Below are 21746 nucleotides of genomic sequence, written 5' to 3' on the forward strand. Positions count from 1 at the left end.
GAAGTTTGACAAATTCCCCACTTCTTCCAAATTAAATTAAAAGAATAAACTCATCCTACCACCTCACTTTAGTATGTTCTTACCTACACTGACATATCTTAAAGTATGAGGAATCGCCCCACCATTCCATTTCTTTGCAACCATTTCAGCTGTAGTAAAATGGATGAGCAGGCAACTGATCCAGCAGGCTTGTGACCAAACTACATGTCTGAAGTCTTGTCAAAGGCCCCACCTACCATGCCACAATTCTGCTATATTAGATTTTTTTTTAACTAGTTAATTATGTCAAGAATAGAACAGACTTCACAAAACTAATGCAGCAGTGATTCTTGGGAAGATTTGAGGCTGCCAACACAAGAACATTTTAAAGCTTTTAGAACAGCTAGATTTTATAAGAGAGCCCTAGAAAAAGTGATGTAGTGGACTGCATCCTCTCACATAATGCTAGTGTTTCAATCTTTACTGTGCTTAACATATAGGACAGATCCATGTCAGCTGTACAGCTGCCGATAAGTATTAAAACAGATTTTTAAGTGAAATCTTAATAGTTAGAAAAAAACCAACATTTTAACACATACAGAAACATGCAGATCAAGACTCAGTGGCCACAGTTAAATTTAATCATAATCCACACTCCATTAGTGGCTGGAAGAGCTCCAGAAGCCTTCTGTGCCCTTGGCCATCTGCCAAGACCACTGATTGTATTTTAAGTCCCCTGAAATTACAAGGATATATTTGAATAAGCCATTCTCCACTTTTGGTATGGTATTTACAATTTTCTTCTGTTGCACATATAAAAAGTAGCTGTCTATCTCACCACACATACATTTGCATTTTACAGACATACAGTCAGACATACTTAACGTCACCTAAATTTCACATATGTTTGGTACCTTTTGCAAAGATGCTACTAACCCTTATATTTCCAGGCTTCTTGAACCATAGGAAAGCAAGGCATTAGTGACACGTAACAAAAGCTACAGCTAGCATCCAAAATTTGAATTCAAGTATGAAATTTAATCTATGGAGATAAAATGAAAGTTCACAAGCATTTACTAGTGCTATATCTACAAGTATGCTAGAGCCAAGCATCAAAATTCTTGTCCAAAAACCTCATTCAAGTCTACTGCTCATTGGAGTCATGACATGCACTAATACGTAGCTCTTACAACAGCATTGTGCAGAAAATGCTGAAAGGAAGACGAAGTTAAAACCAATCACAATAACTAAAAGCCTTTGTGATACAACATCAAAATGAGATAAACTAGTTCAGCCACATACCAAGAAAGCTGGGGAATGTAACACCTCCCAAGAACATCTGCACAGTTCTCTCTGAAGACTTTCATATGATAGTATTTTGTTGATCTAAGGTATCAAAGAATATCCAGGTTATGGGGGAAAAAAATAAAAATTTAAAAAATCAAGGTAGATAGCCATGACTGAAACAACACAACTCTTGCAGAAACAATGATGTAGAGGGGGAAACAGGAAAAAAAAACCCAAACCCAAACCACAACACTCTGGTTCAGTAGCAGGTCCAGAATACTCTGGAAGTATTTGATGCACATGTCCTATGTGAAGTCAGCTCAACTCTGAAGACTCTAAGTCCACACTGAGACCTGCCATCATTAAAGAAAAGGAAGAGCTAGAATACGTGCACAATGTGGATGCATCATAACTCATGCATAGCCTAGAATCTGGTCTTGAAAGCACATTAGTACATTAAGTACTGCCAGGTATGGAAGCTTAACAGCATAAGAAAGTGAAAATACTTGTCAGAGTAACTGCTTCAAACTCAAAAGACTACTGTACAACACGATGCAGCACTACAGTGTTAATTTTACTCATCTTCTCTGACTGTAGCTCTGTGACTGTCTAAACTAGCTAGTAGGCCAGATCCAGCCTCCTACCCCTCCCAGCATTTGACAGGTCTTTTGTTGAGCTTAGCTGGTAGAGACCGACCCAACCAGTAGCCAGCAGTTAGATCAGCTCAGGCTGTGGGTTTACAGCCTTTTACTTCACCTCTGAGCTGAATTACGTAGTTTGCAGCTTGGCAAGTGGGAACAGTCTCACCTCCTCTTCCCCTCTCTACCCACCCCTTCAATCAGAAAGTGAGTCAATTCAGCCTATGAACCCAGCAAAAATGAGAATGAAACAAAAGCCCAAAACACAGACTTTTTACCAGATTAGTCTTTGGTCTTTCAGCAAGCTGGACTGATTTACTGGATGATCAGACAAATACTAGAGCCAGCATAAACTAAGCAGTAGGAACTCAGTCTCCTTTTATTAAAGCCACAGACACAGCTGAGAACTTGATGAGAGCTATTTATCCCTTTACCTTATGACACAGGTAGTGCTGCTGATTCACTGCAATTTATACTGATGGGACACAGTCTAGTAGAAAGACTGCATAAGAAAAGACTAGCTACAAATAGGTCACTCAGGTGAGAAACCACTTGAATTTGAAGCATGTCTTTTATTGGAGTGGCAGAGGGACGAGACTTATGTCAGTCTCTGAACAAAGACACAAATTAAAACAGCATGTTGGACAGCAGTAGATGCAGAAGAGGTTTTTTTAGTAAGCCAGTTAACTACTAGATGTACCATAAAACACACAGCAGTGCACTGTGGCTGCAGAGAAATATGTATGTCATGTCAAGTGGAGTCCTCTTACATTTTTTGCCCATGTAAATATTATACCTGCTTGCTCAAGAGAGCTATAGAGCAGTACTGCTGTGAGAGTTTGCAGTGACTCAATATGAGTGAAGTTAAAACTGAAAAGAATGAGGTCAAAGCAATGCAAGACACTAAACCCAACGGCTTGCTCCCCTTGCAAGGGGGACAGACTCATTGCCCAGCTACTCCCACCCAGCACCCTGCCAGGCAGTTCTGCCTATCCCTTTTGCACTGGCTCTGGTACTTGTCAGATCCCATCAGAAACTAATTACTTAATTTCCTAAAAATATCTCCTCCTCCCTAAAAAGGATATTTCTCCTGCCTAATTGGTAAGTTTAACAGCTTGGCCAAGGCTACAATACTGAGGACAGTGAAAAAAGGAAGGAAAGAATAGGACCAAGAGCAACAACTCCTGCTGCTGAAAGGAGGTAAAAGTGAAGTAACATATAAAACTGAACCACAAGTTAAAGTTATCCCTTCCAAGACTCCTACTGGGAGCATATATTCAGATTTCCTAAAGACATGTAGATGCAAACAAGCTAATATAGCATTGCTTATCTGGCAAATTGTTTTTCAGAGTAAGCATAAATTGTCCCTCAGGGGAAAGATTTACTAAGACACAACCCTAGACTGGAAATGGACACAGCCACAGAAGTGTAAGTGATGCACATTCAAAAATAGAAGGGAAGAGACTCTAAGCATGCAAAAAAAGGATAACATTTCTTTTCTGTAAGATGACCTTCCACAGCCTTACATAATGCCAGGAAGGAGTCTCATCAGAGGACTAACTGAAAAAAAGTAGAATAATTTTCTAATTTCTTGACAAAAATGCAGAACAGTTTGCTGAGGTTTCTTTACCACTTACTGCAAAACCCACACCATTAAAGACAGAATACTAAGATGGATTAAGTCTCATACATTCATTTTTAGGTTCAGCAATAGACTTAGACTTAGTGTCAGTGTCTCCCATTGGGACAAATGGAAGCATTTCAAAGATCCCCAAAAGTTACCATGGATATGGACTATCTGTCTTCAAAAATGTTTTTTTTTACAAAACCCCAAACAGAGATTACACCTTCATTTCCTTTACACTTTAGCTCGCTAGCATTTGCTGCGAAGAAGTTGGAAATGCTTTTCCACTAAAAGACTGGTATTTAAACTGGCAATATCAGTCATCCGATTTTACTGCTTCTTTTCATGACACAGAAAATGCAATATTGATTAAGTGCTAAGAAGGGTGAAGCTAATTAGAAGAGTCCTGATCAGACAGAATTTGGTTTCTGTTGCTAGAGGACAACAAGCTCAAGAATAAACCCATTTATTAGGATAAGTCTGTTGGTAAAGCCTATACCAGCACAAACTTCAAGCAGCAGCAGACTTCAAGAGATTTCATTTTTTCTTCTGTTGCTCCTCCCTTCCATCATCACCAGAATTAACACTTTCCAAGTTTCGAAGTCACTAGCCTCTGGTGCAGGGAGAGAAACCACTACAGCCCAGATCATCTGGTTCACAGCTGGCTTAGACTGAGACTCAGCCTTTCCTCTGCAGCAAGAAATCACAGAGCCCAACTCCCAACATGCTCTCTTGCCCACTAACTGCTCCTACCGATGCTTAAAAAGGCCACGAAGAGAACCAAGTCATTTTGCTAATTATTTTACACGAAAGCAACTCACATCCCACCCCTGTCCTCTCTTTGCTCTTCCCTTCTTCCCTCCAGACAGGATTAGTTTTTGGCAGGACACGCGACTGACCTGGCTGACCACACGGCCACACTTGCACTGCTGGCAGAGGGGCTCTCCATCACATTTGCTCACTCCGATGATGAACCCATGCCTTTACTTAACAAATCAGCCAGCAATCAGAGAACCATGGCTCTGTCCCAGAAACACATAAACCTCCAAACAAAATTCCCCTCTGTCCTAGGATGCACCCTCTTCCCCTTCCAGATAGGGAGAGGGAAGGTGCTTTAGATCTCTGGAAATCTTTAGGAGCAAAGCAATTACACTGCAGCTTTACTGGCTTCAGGTTAGTTATTTCATGCTTCCTAACCTTAAGTACCCCGGGGGGAGGGGAGGAAGAAAAAAGAGCTAATAAATAATTTAAATAGTTCATTAGTAGATCATTGTGGAAAGTTAACAAGATTAATTAAACGTCTTTAGTTTCAGTGTTGGAGCTGAGTGACAAGGAAAATGTCACTTATGTAGAAGATGTTTATATTCACACAGGAAATATTTTATATTTCCAATAAGCAATGCAACTATTATGCAGTCATAGCCTGGATAGTTAAAAGATGATTAATGATGTTGTGGAGATTTTCCATTTGTTGTTAGCTTAACTCAGCTTTGAGGCTATCTTGCACTATTTTTTGTTTCATTCAAATTTTTGGTGGCAATTATCTTTCCAAAACTTTAGACATCCACACAATAAGCACCTCTATCTGATTAGTCACCTTGTGTGCTTTTAAGAGAGGATTTCACTGCCCGTTACCTGGGCCAGCATGAGGCCTAGGCTGGATTTGACTGCATTTCTATCACTATTTAATATGCCTTTTCAAGGTAGCTGCAAAGCTTTCTGCTCACAGAGGGAGCTGTGAAATAGGTAGCTAGTGCAACAGCAAATCTGGCCAACTCCACCAGAAGCCCCAGTCAGATTCTCCGGAGCACTTTCCTCCTTGCATTACTTATGCAAATGTATGTAAATGCACAGGAACTCAAGGCTCTAGAAAACACTTCAGAAAGCCATAGGTTAATTAGGCAGGAAATCAGCTGTTCTGTCTTGGAAGATACAGTAAAATTCAATAATACCAATCTTTTGACTAGTCTATTTCTAAAAAAAATACAATATTAAAAAAATTGCAAGCTCCCCTCAGTTATGCAGTGGTAGAGCTGTGACTCACTGCACACTGTTTATTTTATGTTCAAGGAGTCTAAAAGCTGAGCTTTTTCATTCCTGGTTTGTCAGGCTTGTTGAAAAAAATGGTCTCTGAAGCCTCAGTTTGGAAGAGCTGTTATAGCAAAATGATCCTAAACAACATCAAATGCAGAAGGTGGGACTGGACCCTTCTGTCCACCCTACCTCAAGATCTAAGCCATTACATACATCTGAAAACTTGGCTAAAACTAAGTGGAAGCTAGTTTGTCAGATATACACGTTTTTCAAAAAGGGATTAAGAAGTTTGGCACAAATTGTAGAGAGATTGTTGCTGATGCAGTTGTGCCATACAGTAATGCTCTAACAAGGTTTAGCATTCCTGGACTAAATACATTTCAAGAACCAAGAGATCATTTTCATAAACTAAGTACCCTATATGGTTACAACCCACAGAATTATATTTAAAACATTTGGCACATCAAGCACATGAGGAGAGGAAAAAAACATGACTTTGCAGACAACTACTATTAGTCCATATTGCAATCTGGTATGGAAAAAGTAGGGTGCATCAGAATTATAGAGCAAAGCTTCAGATATACTCCATAGTATCTGAAAGCTGAGTATTTGCATCCCTCAGTGGAGCTGCGTGGCAGGAGAGGTGACACACAACAGCAACTTCTGTAAAAAACTTAGAGGGTTCAATTCCTTAGTCTACCAAATAAGGGGAAAACAGCACAAAACATAGCTAGCATGAATGTGACAAACCAATTCTGAGCTCAAATTTGTCAGCTAGGAAAGCAATGGTAAGTAGTGGAGAACATGTAACTCAAGGATCATGCTTTACTATCTCAGCCCTCTTGTTCCTTCCACCTACTTGAAGACATAGTATTAAATTTCATCATCCAAGTGATCCGTGCCAGCTTGCACCACTATTTGAGTCAGTTTTCAGTGAAGCAGGTGAAGAAAAGTAGGGAAGCTTTTGCAGTAAAAATACTTGTCTTGATGAGTAGCTATACAACTTCCATCTTGAGAACTCTACACAACTAAATCTATGTTCTCCTTTTAATGAAGGGTCTGGGTTTTTTATTTTTTAAATATAAACAGTGCTTGCCATGTCAGAAATGAGTTAGTCTCCCAAATTAACTCTTTTCAAAGCCTTTGACCTGTAAGTCCAATGTTCACATGAACACTTCAAACACACACACACCCTTTTTTTTTTTTGAGGTACAGGCTATATATATGTCAAGAGTCTATCAGCAAGACACAGATGATCCAGGTTCCTTTCATTTTTGCTTATCAAGAGGCTAATATTGGTCAGAATACAAGTTTGACTGAAGAACGAGCAACCCTGAAATATTAGTTATGTGTTTATATGTGACACATCTCCTGGATGATGTCTTCAGTTCAGAAAGTGGTCCCACAGCACCACAAATAAAAGCAAGCAGGTTGCTTCAGCTTCAGGTGTTACTTCCCACCAGCTGAGTACAAGAATGTCTATGCCCTTGGCCAACTCTACTACAGAAAGTAACACACATTGATTTAAACCATCACATTTTAATTCCACTTTGTTTACAAGTAACACAGGCTCCCTTAAACAATGAATGCAGTTTTTAAATTACTTTTAGCCTTGCTATTGAAGTAAACATACACACATAGCAACAGCTGCTTGAGTGACTGAGTTACTGTCTGCCAGCTAGCTGTATTTCTATATGCCTCAGCACCCTCTGTTCTTAATTAAACTTAACTTCTGAACTTCTGTTCAGCATTGTGCTACCACAAGAGTAGTTTGGTATCCTGTGACAAAGCCAAAGAGGAATGTCTTCCTGCCCCCAGTAACTCGTAAGACATGTAGATAAGCAAGCATTTGTACATGCCAAGTAAGGTAAGGATGGCTTAGCCACTTCAGCAACACAGCCTCCAAACTACCTGTCATTACATACATTTTACTGAAATTGTTAGAAACACAGTTTTTCAGGAAAGAAGTCTCTGCATTTGGAAGGGCATTTATAATGGTGCGAACAAGACCTCCGGCAGATCACTCCAGATTAGTTAGCAAGAATTAGCCCATTGTAGAAGTCACCACTGTTCACATCCCAATGGACCTTCATCTTTCAGGTGATCAACACATCATGCAGGAGGAGCCACTACTTTCAGGCTCTTCCAGTAAATTCTTAGGTGCTCAGCCTTTAATTGTGAAGGAAGTCATGTTCAACCAGAAAACCTTAGGAAGTAATTAACAGGAAAATTAAAAAGTTGATGACTTAAATATGAAAAGCCCGGGAGATTTCCTCAACAAGATAGGAATACTAAAAAATATCCTAGCAAATGACAACTTCCAAGGAGAAGCTTGCAATATACCTTCTCTGAAAGATTCAGCAATTACCAAAATAACGTCTGCAGAGTAATTAGCATGAAAAGTGAACTAAACCCACTACTACCAACCACCAATAATTGCTCTACGTGGGGGAAAAAACACCCTGAGAAGTGGTGTTGTGAGATGTGGTGGAAAAGGGGAAAAAATCCACCCCACTCCCACCGAGAAAAAGGCATAGAGCACTAGCAAGATTCAAGATACTCAAGACTTCAATAATGCTTTGCTTTGATGTACTGCAACAGAATGAGCTGAGGAGGGATGAGGAGTGCAGGATTCTGCGAGCCCAGAGACATCTGAATCCTATTAACATCCCTGAGCCAACATAGCCCGAAGGACATTGCTCATTCAAATGAAATAACCAGCTACAACCGCCTGCAGCTGTAGGTAGGAAAGAGAAAGAAGCATTGTTGAATCAGCTGAAGCCCAAAATAACAGCTGGAGAAACTGCTCTATCAGGAACCCCCTGCATCCATAGAAATGGACAAGAGGTTCTGAAAACAGTGGTTGCAGTGCTTTTTGCCTGCAAGCAGGTACATGTGTTTGTTAATAAGTACTGAGACTTTGTTTCTGTAAATTACTTTTACCACTTGTCTTCTGTGGGCCTGGGGAATATCCAGAAAGCTTTTCTTGTTTGTTTGGTCCTGTCCACTGTGCAAGCACAGGGGAAGGCTGGTTTACATACCACTGATTGCAAGTGAATCATGAGTCAGAGTGAAAACTCACTAATCTGACTGACAATTCTGCTTAAGACCTGAAAGAATAATTATACCAGAAAATTTATCTTCAATCCTCCTCTGCTAACCTTATTATCACCAGAGGGGGGAAAAGCATTGAGAGCAGCAGGGAAGCCCTAGTTTGCATCAGCCCCAAGCTGCTGCACAAGAGGGTGGTGCTGAGCTGCAGCACCTCACCAAGCATCTGTCACTGCACTTCAGCTCAAAGTGAGTCATTTCTGAGCCCTCCAACTGCAAGTTTGTGGTGACTGAGGAGAAGGAGGTTGGGTATGGGCTTTCCAGTGAAGTCAGCTTGTTTGAGACTGCTATCTTTCTCAGAAAGACAACCAGCTCTTTTGAATAGCCAATGAGACACAATGTGTTGATAAGTATTTCCTCTTCAAGGACTTACTGTAAAAATAATTTTATTTCAAGTATAAGCCTTTAAATATTATCACTACTTGGACCAAGCAGTCTCAGATATGTACTTTATGAATCAGGAATTTATTTGCATACCATAGTTAAAGCTGATGGAGTATATCCTTATATAGGCTGTTTGAGTGACCCTGGAAGTTACCACATTATTTTTCTTTCAGGATGGGAAAAGGTACAGAAAACCCCTAGAAACAGAATAGTACATATGTACAAATCTACTTTCATTATTTGCAAAAGAAAATCATGCAAAACTTCATGAAAAAGGGATACTCAATTAAAGAGGTACAAATTTTAGAACCACTACCCTGAATGCAAATGTTTGTGCCACTGTTCTCAGAATCACATAGAAGCCAAAAGTAACCTTGTCTACCGTTAGGCCTTTATTAAAAAAAAAGAAAAAGGCAAAAAACAGTATTAGGATCATAACTTCAAAATCTAAAATAAAAATAGATATCCCATTCCTCACTCAACTGCTTTCTCAATTTTTGGTATTTTGCAATTTGGTCTCCCAAAACTACCTCTAGATTCAGATCAAAATGCAAGTTAGATAGACTGAAGCAGGAAGCTCAGAGATTAGCAACCTTGCTTTTGTTATGTCAGTCTTCCGATTTTTGCTCAGCTCCAGGCAACGATAATACATCAGATTTACATGTTGTAAAGGCCCTCACAATTACATACTTAGTATTTCTGAGCTCCTCTAGAAAGTTTTCTGTTATAATCACCTACAACCCAACCCACGATGAGGGCCACACCACACCATAACACCAATAAATACCAATAACTAGAGACAACTTACATGGCTGAGAGAGAAAACAAGTACACTGAACAAACAAACACAACCAGCAACACTGCGACATCAGAACCTGCTGTACCAAAAGTGGTTTTGGTGCCTAAATGATCTAGCAAGGGTCTGCAAAACACTGGGCAACATGATTAAAGTGGAACTAAACTCTGCAAAACAGCTTTAAGTCTACTTTGCAACAGGACATGCCACAGATGAAGGGTGTTATTTCAGAACTCTTAGTTTAATAACAGAATTATTGAGGCTTGGCACCACAAGCTAATCAGATACTGCTCAGTTTTAATTCAGTATAATAAAATTGTTACTAAGCTGCTTTCTTTTGACTGGTCTTAGGCTAACCAAGTTCAGTATTTTCCTCTCTTCCTCCTCCAAAAAACCCCCAAAAGTCAGTGACTGCTACAGCCACATGCTTGATATCCTACAAGAGAACATTTAAGGTAGGATTCTCAAGAATTACTATTTTTTTTAGAAAGTCTTCCAAATGTTGGTATTTATCTCTGAAAGCAATTTCAAAAATTTCAGCCCCTAGGAAGCCATTACAACTTTTCTGAGGACATTTACTCTCTACCTGGATAGGCAAATTATGAGATTAGATGGTTCAGCATGTTCCACAGACCAAGACTGAAGAGATGACTAGAAAACGACAGGTACAATATAGACAGTTCTGTCTCTTACAAAATACATGACTATTTCAAAAGGTTAAAATAGTTGAGAAAGGTCTCCATGTTGAAAGTGCAGAATCCACAGAGTTCTCTACTCAAGTGTTGTTTTGGGTTGTTTTGTTTTTTTTTTTATACTGTGGACAACAGCTTAACTCCAGGCTACCAAATATGAAATTGAGCTGTAGATAGGATATCACTGGTCAGTCAAAGAGTACACACCAGAGCTATCCAAGTCCCTCCAACTGTCCTAAGAAACTATAAAAACTCACCTTAAAGTACACATACATCAGTCTCTTCCCTCCACCCTCCCTGCAGTGTGTTTGCAGCTCCCCTTTTTAAGCTAGGACTGACACTTGTGGATATGGCCTGTTGCAGTATGAAAACCCTACCCTATTCACTCTTCTGCATTAGTTTTTCCTGTAGCCTATCTCCCCAAATGAACTTACCACAGGATCAGACCAGTGCCAGAGAGAGAGTGGAAACAAGTCCAGCAGCCCCAGCTTTAGCTGGCTTCAGTATTATGGAGGCTGTGGTTTGACTAACCTTATGCTAGCTTAAACTGGCACTTCCTTACAAAGAAGTTGTTTTGCCCCATCTTTTCTGCTTTTGCACCAACTCCACGTTCTTTGTGCTGGCACAGCTGTTTGCACAGCTGGACAATGAACTTCAGTGAATTATGGCCCATCTAAAAACTCCGCAAAATGTATTATTTTTTGCTGGATTATTACTTTGGAGCTGGGTAATTACTGATAAGGAAAACAGATATGGCTGAACTTGTTAACCAGGAAGACTGGAACGGCAGAGACTTGACTGATAAAATGCAAACACAGGAATAGCAGAGTTGTGAGATGTGAGACAGCATATGACTGAGACATCAAGAGGGAGACTGGGAAAAGTGAAAGATTAAACCAGTTAGCTCAAGCAGCTGCAAGGTGGTTCCGTAAGTCTCAGCCTCACCAAGGAGCTCCACAGGCTTTCTAATAATGCCACATAAGGGAATGTAGGGTTTTTTTCAGTTTTGTCTTACAATCTAAAAGGATCATGCATATACTCACAGCTGTGTTAATAATATTAAGGTTGCCTTGGGAACTTACAATGCACACAAAAGAGCTGGATTAGACTAATTACCTTGCCTCAGTACACAAGGTAGTTGTTCACCAAGTCTGATGAAAAATAAGTACTCTAAAAGGTGTATGGCCATTAAGTATTTCTACTGCAAACTATTCAACCCCACTCTTTGAAGATAGAGCTAATGTTTTCTTTTCAGTTTGTGACATCCATCACTACAGCATTCAGCTACTTCAAACAATTTTCACAACACCCTTATTAAGAAATCTCTCAACACAAAACTAATTAACTTATTATAGAACAGCCCAGGCTCTATAGGAAGATCATAAGACAGATGTTCACATAGCAAACCACATGCAAGAAGTTACCATCTCAACAATTCAAAGCTAACCCATTTCACCACTAACTGCGATGCAGACCATGAAGACCAGCAAGGTTTGTCATTACCTTCCATAGCCGAGGCAGCCATTTCTTAGACTGCTTCAGCTATTTTGCCAAGCGCAAACATGTGCTTTACCAACAGTGAAAATGAGGAAGAGAAATCAGGACTTTTGTTAGACATCTAACTAGTAAGCATCAAGTATAAAAAGTGGAAAAACATGGAGATAGGCCTTTGGAGTAAACAAAATAATGAATTCATACTGGAGTATATTACCCACAGGAGCAGTCATAATCACTTAAAAGTCAGGAGAAAATGAAGATGAATGTGTACTTTCAAGCCTTTAAAACCTCACAGTTCAACAACAAAGATAACTAAGCTTTCAACAAGTTAAGGTATCTATAAGCCAACATGACTACAACTCTGAGTGCTGGCAAGACTATACCGAAGACCTGTAAATAATAGGTAGTTTCACCATACTCTAAAGTTGTCATGAAGTTGCATAATGTACAGCTAGCCTATAGAACCCTGTGGTACAAGATGTTTTCAAGGAAGAACACAAAACAACTGTACAGCAGGAACTGCATAATGGGGTGAGTCAGTTATATTAAACAAAGTTTGTCACCCTGAAACTACAGGAGGAAAATAAACATCTACCAGGCTCTGGCTGATGGGCATAATGCAAGTGTCTGCTTTAATGAGCAAGGCATTTGAAAATAATCCCCTAGAGACTCTTTCTTAAGGTGTCTGGTGCAGGATACTCAAGACAACTAAGTTGAGTCAGCAAAGCAAATCTGTGCCACCTGTTTGCTTCACTGAACCCTGTCCAGCCCTCTCTGCTGTGGTTAATGAAATTCCATTTCAAACCCTATAGGCAACCCCCCCCCCTCCCCCAGCCTTTGCATCACCCTGTCTTGTAGAATGGAAGAAACTACAGAAAGTAGCTTTGAAACTGCTGTCAGAGCTCTTTTCATAGGTCTTCCCATCTCATCCCTAATAGAAGCTATTGTATGTGCCCCTTTCAATAGTTCAGAGAAGAACATGAAATATCACCCGCATTTGTATTTCATGCAGGAATATTTACTACCTTTAACCTAAGCATAATAAATATTTACAATTTGTATTTTTACTAGTCCATCCACTCAGTTGCAAAAGCAGTATCAAACTAATTTCTGCAGTACACAGAGCTTGACACCCAAAAAAGAACCAAGTTTTTTATAAATAGCTTTTCCTGTTCTACTTCCTTCTATATACAAACATCTGGGCTGAGTGCCCATCTGACTTTATTTTAAAATAGTTTTAATTGCCTTATTATCTGCTCTGCTGTAATCAGTACTTTTTAATACATTGTTTCTTCCTGCTTCTTCGAAAGAGCCTTCTCCCATGTAGCCTACCACCACCTCCATTAAACAATTAATAAGGTTTGGTTTTGTTTCCAAGCTCACTGTTACAAATCTTGAGTTAACTCTAAGATCAGTAACTTTAGTTTTACTTTGTCTTAGTCATTTTGAAAAGCCACTTAGAGCACAATTGCAGTATTGACATTCTGCATTAAATACAAATACTAGTAACACAGTTGACAACACAACTGATGAGTATCCTTCCCAGTCTCAAGACAGTTTCTAACCAACCTGTTGTACTAACAGTAAATGCCATGAGTCAACATTACAGTTCCATATCCTCAGGGTGTCACTAGTCTCATCATTTAAGAGTATATTAAAAATATGGACCCAGAAGTTATCAACTCCCCTAACTTATGAAGATATGTTGCCAGTAATAAGTGCTGTGGGTTTGTTTTTGTGGATTCCCACCACCCCCACCCCCGCTCCTTTAAAGGAAACTGATCATAAACCTAAGTCAGCAGTTTTTATTCTGGAGGGTGTAACCTAGCTTTTAATTATTTTAGGCTTCATCTTTCTAATGATCTACTCAATAAGCTCTTTTCAGTGTCATTTTCCTAAATGTACAATGTTTCAGGATAGGAAGTTCTTAGGACAGAGACTAGGTAAGTCAATACTAAGAAACTTGATTTATGCCACAAACTGAGAGGGTACACATTTACCTAACAAGATCTCCAGTGCCATGTTAAAACATAAGGACAGGCATGAATAAGCGAGCTATTTGTGTATTGGTCTGGATAAAAGTTTGTAACAGGAAAGACAAGTATGTTAGCCAAGAAAAAAAACCCCAGCTGAAAACTGACAAGAACACAGACATTTTACAGCTTTCTGTAGATACAGAAGATACCATGATCAAATATATCCTAGTATGTATGAGGGGGAAAGATGCATTTACTTGTCACGCTTTTTTTTCCTCCTCACTTCTAACTGTAACAGTGAATGAATCCAGGAGTTACGCTGGCAGATAGAGGAGTCCCACAGCTCTCGCTCGTTTTATTATTCTGTCCTGGTGTTGTTCCACTTTTGTTAAAAGATAAAGCCAGATTACTACAGCTGAGAGTGCAACAGTAGCATCAGGCTCACTGTGCCTCATGTGAGCAATTGAAGGAGGCTGTGGACTTTATTAATTCTTCACCCATGGAAAGTACGCTCTTTCTGATGTACCCTGCAATATGCTGGGGGGGGGGGGGGCAAAGTCATTTGATGCATGTATTCTTATTGTCCCCCTTCCTTATTAGGCAGCAAGTGCCACTGAGAAGTCAGGCACTGCTAAATTTTTAGATCAGCTTGTAATCATCCAAGAAACAGATGGCGATTACAGATTCCATGGGCTGGGGCGGGCAGGGCGGGGGGGGGCGCTGTTTGGTTTTGGTTGTGTGTTTCGGGTTTTTTTAACACTTGTACAGTATGCGCAATAACTGCATCAGACATTCATTTGCCTCTCCTAAATAATGTTTCATTTAATTGTTGACACAGTAGGTGAGTTCTCCAGCAGTCCATTCTTTACCTTAAAATTAGCTACAAAAAAAACCCCCACTTCTAGTAATTTTCTTCTGTCTTTTGGGGTGATATGTTTTGAAGGACCTAAGCCTAGCTCCCTACAAATTCCCAGCTTTCCTAACAAGCTTCTAACAGAAGCAGGCAACCAACATGAGTGAGACCAGACTCACCATCATTGTGCCTGGGATGATCATCATAGGCTGCAGAAAACACAGAATCCCTGGCTTTCATTTTTGGCACAGAAAACAAGGGAGGGAAAAATTACTTCCAAAAGCATTAGGCAAAAAGTTACACATGACCTTCCTTCCCTCTCTTCCTTCCCACAGTTATTGGAAATCCAGCAGCAGTGACAATACAGAAGTAAGAATAAGGATGTTATTTACCGTATCAGTTGTAAATGAAGTATTATAATAAATTATGTTAACTAGCTAAAAACATAGCTTTAAGTCACACTAACCACTGAGTTTAAGTGTTTCAGTAGCACAGCCAGATTATCTTTGACACAGGGTAAAAGACCGAGATAAGATCAACTCTTAATGATGCAGATGCCTGCAAGATCCAAGCACACAACAATTAGTCTTTGCTGGTACAAGTCATCAGTATTATAATCTCATCTACAACATGGGACACAGTTGCTTTCCCTTTCACTTAGCAGAAAGTTTCATTCAACAGCATATTTCAGCATACTGAGAAACTAATTTACAGCTCTGAACGTGAGCATGTATTTTCTCACTTCTTAAGATACTTGGGTAATGTTTACATGTTTTCCGCTCACATGCCCTTTGAAGTTATTACTGAATTTGACTGCATTACCAAGCAGAATTTTTCATTAGGTCTCTACTTCTACCTAAACAACAACTGAGATGACCAAAGCAATTTGCTTGTGTAATTTTTAAGAACCTTGGGTAACAGACATCCCTGCAAATTTTTTCCCCATTAAGAATTCACACCCTTGCTGTAAGCTCTCTGCTTTCTGACACCGTTGCTCAAGATGTCCCTTTACATAGTCACGTTTCCTCCTAGGACGGAAGAGTTAAGAGAACAGTTCTTGTAACTTTCTCCTTAGATGGAGCTTCTTCACACGTTCATTTTAAAATCTGAAAATCATCCAAAGCTCAAGTATAGTGGTATTTTGGCCCCAAGATCAAAAAGTTTAAAAGCCTGCAGAAAAAATCTGCTTTTCCCTTTTTATCTTCACAAAGTGCTTCCTTCCAATATATGCCGCATCCTGTCAGAAATGTGGGAACTGCATCTCAGCTTCACCATTTCAATAGTACTTATTCCCCAAGACAGTTAGTAAGACTCAGAGACTGCTATTGTCTCATTAACTGATATGCACCACACTGGAAGCGGTCTTAAAATATGATTTTTCAGATGACTACTATGTTCAAGTTTACTTAAATACTATCATCATGAACTATGATCTATGCTCATTTCCTAGTCTAACCTTTAGCTTAAGGATTTCTGTTTATTCTGCTAAGAAACCCAAGGATCCTTAATTCCTGTTCTTAATGAATCCACACACATAATTTGTATTTCTCCCATGAGAAATTCGTATTTGTGATAACAGAGTCCCACCATCCTGAACACTTACTTTCATTTGCTGAACAGTGCCACATCAAGCATTACGAACTGATATGGTAAGCATCTGACGGAGGAACCTGCAACACTTCAGTGCTGCGTTCTTGGCTAAGAAGAGATGTTTAGATTTGGACACATCAAATTAACTTTTTTGTTTTTCATGCTCTCTCATTCAGAGGGATTTTGTTTTCATGGGGCCCAAAGCATTATTCATGATTACACCTTGCAGCAGGGTAAACAAATGGAATAATATCTGCAGAACACTCAGCGGATACTCACTTCTCCAACCATCATCTTCATATGAACATGAAGCTGCATTTCTCTGAGCACACTGTATGGCTGAGCTTGCTCTTTGAGCCCCCCCAACAGAAGGATTTTTGTTTACAGTTTTTAAATTTATGTGCACGAACCAGTATGCTTCTTTACTACATTTTCTAATAGGAACAGCTATGCGCGCCACAGTACACTATTGCGGGAGTCATGTACAGTGTTGCATTTGTCACTATTTACTTTGTTATTATTTGTACTGGAGAGGTCTTTCCTCCGAAAGTAGCGGTAGTTCCAGTACAAACGAACACGCGTAGCAACGAGCTGTCGCAACAGGAAGATCTCTGTTCTCGTCGGAGATCTTCTCCCTCTTTCTCCCCAGGGAGACTGCCGATAGCTAACACACTGCCTGCCATTCAGCAGAAGTCTCTCACCCTGTAATTATCAGCTTGCTGTCTTTCATTAAAGAGGCCTGTTTGGGAATTTTTCTATGAATAATGCTATCCACTAAAGGAGCAAAAGAAACTTGCATCTTTAAGCCCAATTCTGGCAAACTGCATGTCGTGCACTTCCACAATTGGAGATCTTTTTGCTTTGTAGATAAATATCTAGTTTCTTATCAGTTCATGACATAGGAGGATGTCACTGCTCACCACTGACCCACAGAAAACTTGAAATCCTTTGTCACCATTGCCTACCAACTCACAGGTCTATCTCACGCAGACTATTTAACCTCACTCGAGCTTCTCTTCTGTCTTCCATATCATATCGGTACATACAGCTAAAGCGTTTCCCCCAGATCATCACTTCAGGCACTGTGCTGTTTGACAGGGATCTAACAGTGCTTAGCCTTGATGCTCAGCCTCCAGGCTTTCGGCAAAAACTATCAAAATGTGCACAAAGGAAAAAAACCTCACCGGATTTGGATGTGTAGGAAACAAAAGGAACGCGGAGTTAACACAGACTGCTTTGCCTGTTTCATGATGCTGTTACAGAATTTGTAGTCTAGTCTCAAATAGCACTTTGACAGTTATTCTTACAAGCAGCAACCCATACAAACCCAACACTTGGGTGTACAGACTTTGCACCAGCAAGAGAAGAGAGTAAGTTTCTGGCTTAACCGCCCTGAAACCTGATTTTTGGTGATCTTTGGGCTCTACACTTTTAACCTGCCACGGTAGCTATTTAAAGATGTAAAGCTGCGACTTGAGCCTCATAATGCCCAAACCATGTGACATCTTTACCAGGCTCCTAAATTTAACGCTGAACAGCAGCAGTCCAACGTTACTGCACCCGGCACAGGGACTCTTTTGAAGACAGAGCAGCCCATCATCCGCAGGGTGATATAGCACTCCGCAAACGTTGCAATTCTGCTGCTTTACCACATCAAAACCCGGCCCTCCTCCCCTCCCCCAAGCGCACAAAACCGTCAAGAGACACTTGCTTAAGCAAACTGCACCGAAGACGGCAAAAACTCCGCCAGTTAAACGCCAATAACTGGGTTTCGGGGGGCTGTTTGGTTTTGGTGGGTGGTTTTTTTTTTTTATTTTTTTTTTTTTTAACCGCAGTACCTTTATGCAACGCCCGCTCGCGGGTGGCGGCAGGAGCGGCTCCGGCTCCGCTCGCAGCCCCGTCCCCTCACGGGCACCACCCGTGCGCTGTTCAACGAGCGGGACCGCGGATCGATGGGACACGGGCTACCGCAGGCGCCCCGCCACGCCGCGGCCGGCGGCAGCTCCACGCCTCCCGGGCGCGCATCGCCGCCGGCCCGGCGGGACACCGCAGCCTCCCCCGGCGCCCCCCCCACCCCCCCGCCGGGGCGGAGGGCGACGATCGGCGGGCGGCTCCCGGCGGCACGGGCCTGCCCCGGTCCCGTCCGCCCCGCACCAGCCCCGCATCGCCCCCTCCCCCGCAGCCCCGGGGGGGGTGATGCCCCGGCGGGGCGGTCGGTCGGTGGGTCGAGCCGCGGCGCTTACCGAGTGGTTGACCCCCCACATGAGGACGCTGAGCAGCGGGTCGCTAGCCCGGAACAACTTCACTTTTTGCGCCACGAAGTGCTTTTTCTTGGTCTTGGTTTTACTCGCCATGACGGGCACGATGCTGCTGGGGGCCGCCATGGCGCTGCCGGCGGCGGCGGAGGCGGCGGGAGGGAGAGAGGGAGGAAGGGCGGACGAGCAGGAGAGAAAGGAAGGGGCGAGTCAGCGCCCCAGCCCCGCGGGCAGGCGGCCGGCGGCGGCGGGCTGGCAGCCGCGGGATGCCGCGCGCATCCCGGCCTGGCCGCCGGTGCCGCGCGCTGAAATGGCCCCGCTCGCGCCCCGCGGCCCCGCCCCCCCCCTTCGCCGCCCCCCTCCCCCCCTCGCGCGCGCGTGGGGGAGCCGCCGCCCGCCACGCACCGCGCCGCCGCGCCGCGCCCCGCCCCCGCGGGCGGCGCGGGAACGCCGGCGGAGTTTCGGTTCCTGCCGCCCCACTGCGCATGCGCGCCCACCCCCCCTCCCCGCGCTCGCGCCTGCGCGGCCGCTGCGGGGAAGCCGTCGCCCTCCCGGCGGCCCCTGGAGGGGGGCGGGAGGCAGGAGGGGAGGGCGCGGGGGCCGGCCTCGCCGCCCGGCCTCGCCGCCCGCACTGAGGGGAGAGGGGCCTCTGGAGACGAAACCGAGCTCAGCGCCCGCCCGGGGAAGAAAGCGGTTCTCGTCCCCTGCCCACCGCCCCGCTTCCCGCCCTCACGCTCGTCTCCAAGTCCTCCGGGAAGCAAAACCTACCAGCGTCCCAGTCTTTGTCTAGCTAACCGTACGCACTGTTGCTCTGCACGGTTTTTGTAATATTTACCCAAGTTTCCACTTCCCCTCCCTGTAAAGAGACCTCTGGGACCGAGAAGGCCCCTCCGAGGTAGGACTTCGCCAACTGCCCCTGACCTAGCTCCAGTCTGTGAGCAGAGCGATTCGTTTCAGCCGGCATACAGCAAATCCGGAAAACTCCGTCTCTTGCAGAAGTATTGCGCCCCTATAAACTATACTCCTCTATTCATACCCACAGCAAAAAACAACCCTTAAACTGTTTCTTAACTGCGTCTGTGGCCACAGAGGATGTGGTCAGTGACAGATGACATCCCGCAAAGGCGCATCTGCCCAGCCCAGGAACGTGGAACACAACGTACGCTTTCCTCCACTGCATGAGGAGGAGCCTTGGAGAGAACTGCAGTCACTGTTCAGGGTCAATACACACAGATAACGCAGAGCGTACATCTTCTGTGCGTTTACAGTAAGTCATCCATCAACTTCTGAATCACGCAAACTGACCTGCCTGCTGTAGATCTTGCTTTGTTCATCGGCCGATCATTCGGCAAGGTGACCAGATCCTCAGGGAAAAGCAAGAGCAGGGCTGCTCCATGAGGGTGGACGAACCGGCAGGCGAGGGTCATCCCAGTCCAAGCAGTGCCCTCGGCCATGGGCCCCAGTCCCACAGGGTCCACGCACAGTGGGCAGGGCCAGGTGCTGGCAACCGCACACACCAGCAGTCCCAGAGAAGCTGAGGTGATGAACCAGGTCCATCCAGGAAGGCACAGCGTAGGCACAGGGTCCATCCAGGAGTCCAGAATGGATGGAACGGGTCCAGAAACAGGACTGCAGGCAAGCTACCTACAATACAGGCCCAAGGTACAGCCAGAATACAGTGCTGGAGACAGGTATACCTACAACAAAGCCCAGGCAAAGACCTACACCGAGCCCTCCCTGAGCTTAAATTGAGGTCCTGGGCAGAGAGTGCTCCCAGGTGAAGCTGTTCAGGGCAACCAAGGTCAATAGGCGAGCTCAGGGCCCTGACACAGACTTACACAGCTACTCATAAATTCAAAAACTTGTTGCACCAAACACAGTTGTTCAAGTGTCTCATCCTCCCCATTTCTCTTTTGACCTTGTGATCTCAATAGCAAAGTTATCTATAATGCTGGAATCCAAACCAGTAGTGTTTAATCTCCCTCCTGCATAGAAGCAGTTACTGGGATTTATTATATGGTCCATTTTGTGCATCTTATGGAGAGTAGGAGAGAACAGAGATGCTATATTTCATCTTCTGTCATTTTTTTTTTTTTTTAGAGCAAGGAGTTACTTAGGAGTTACAGAGAGACTAAACTGTAATTTTTGTCTTGAAAATAGATTCAACAATGAAAAAAAAATCTCTTATATTTCTACTGCAGCCAATGGAAGCAGCTGAACAGTCAGCACCTTTGAATAAAAGCAGGTCACTTAGATGCCTAAATATAGATTTGAAGTCAGACTTTCAGAAGAGTTCAGTACCCATTTTATTCCTTACATTATGCTTAGAATGTGACATCTGAGTATTGTACAATGCCACACACATCAACCTGACTAACACCCGTCACATACGTGTCTTTTCTCTTCTTTACAGAGTAAATCCATATAGTGAAGCATTTTGGTTTATAAATGTGTCATAAACAACAAACATTTTGGTGGGTTTCTTATACGGAAGGCAAAGCTGAGGAAGTAAGTAGTTGCTCTTTTTTTCCAGGAGACTTTCTTGTCATCTTGGCCTAGATTCTAAAGAGCTCTTCCCGGCAAATATGAATCCTTACCCAGGAAGGTTATTTTTTTCAGAGGAAGAACAGATGTTGACCATAATCTTTACAGCAGAATTAAAATAAATCAAGGGCCTGGGATATCTTCATGACAAGGTCTGGGGCAAAGATTCGTCCTCTCCAGTTTTAAGCACCAAGAACAGGATGGTTGCCTGTACGTGTCTATCCTGTAGGGACCACTGTGGGCACAGGTTTTCCACTGAATCCATGATATACGTGCAGCTGGACACAGGGGTCACCTGAAGAGACAAAACTTGATTACACTTGCAGCCTACACTCCCCTTGGGAAGCCTCTTTCTGGCTGTGCTTTAACTGGAGCTCCAGGCTTTTTCCCTCAACTGTAACCCTACCCCTTAAAATAAAACTAACCAGAGGCTGAGTCTGGGACCAGGACCCTCAGCCAGTGCCCACAGCAAAAATTTCCCCAGCG

At 42.8% G+C, this 21746-nt stretch overlaps 1 protein-coding gene across 3 annotated transcripts in view; it reads right to left on the reverse strand.

Moving 5' to 3' along the window:
- Positions 1-19050, reverse strand: part of PIP4K2A (phosphatidylinositol-5-phosphate 4-kinase type 2 alpha) — a 113841-nt gene extending 94791 nt beyond the window's left edge. For all 3 annotated transcript variants that reach the window (XM_069776847.1, XM_069776857.1, XM_069776837.1), the window contains exon 1: positions 18705-19050. In XM_069776847.1, the coding sequence (XP_069632948.1) occupies positions 18705-18845 (141 nt within the window). In that variant the 5' untranslated portion in view covers positions 18846-19050. The remainder of the gene's footprint in view (positions 1-18704) is intronic.
- Between the last annotated feature and the right edge of the window lie 2696 nt (positions 19051-21746).

Source organism: Haliaeetus albicilla, chromosome 2, assembly GCF_947461875.1.
Source record: "Haliaeetus albicilla chromosome 2, bHalAlb1.1, whole genome shotgun sequence".
Taxonomy (NCBI): Eukaryota; Metazoa; Chordata; class Aves; order Accipitriformes; family Accipitridae; genus Haliaeetus; species Haliaeetus albicilla.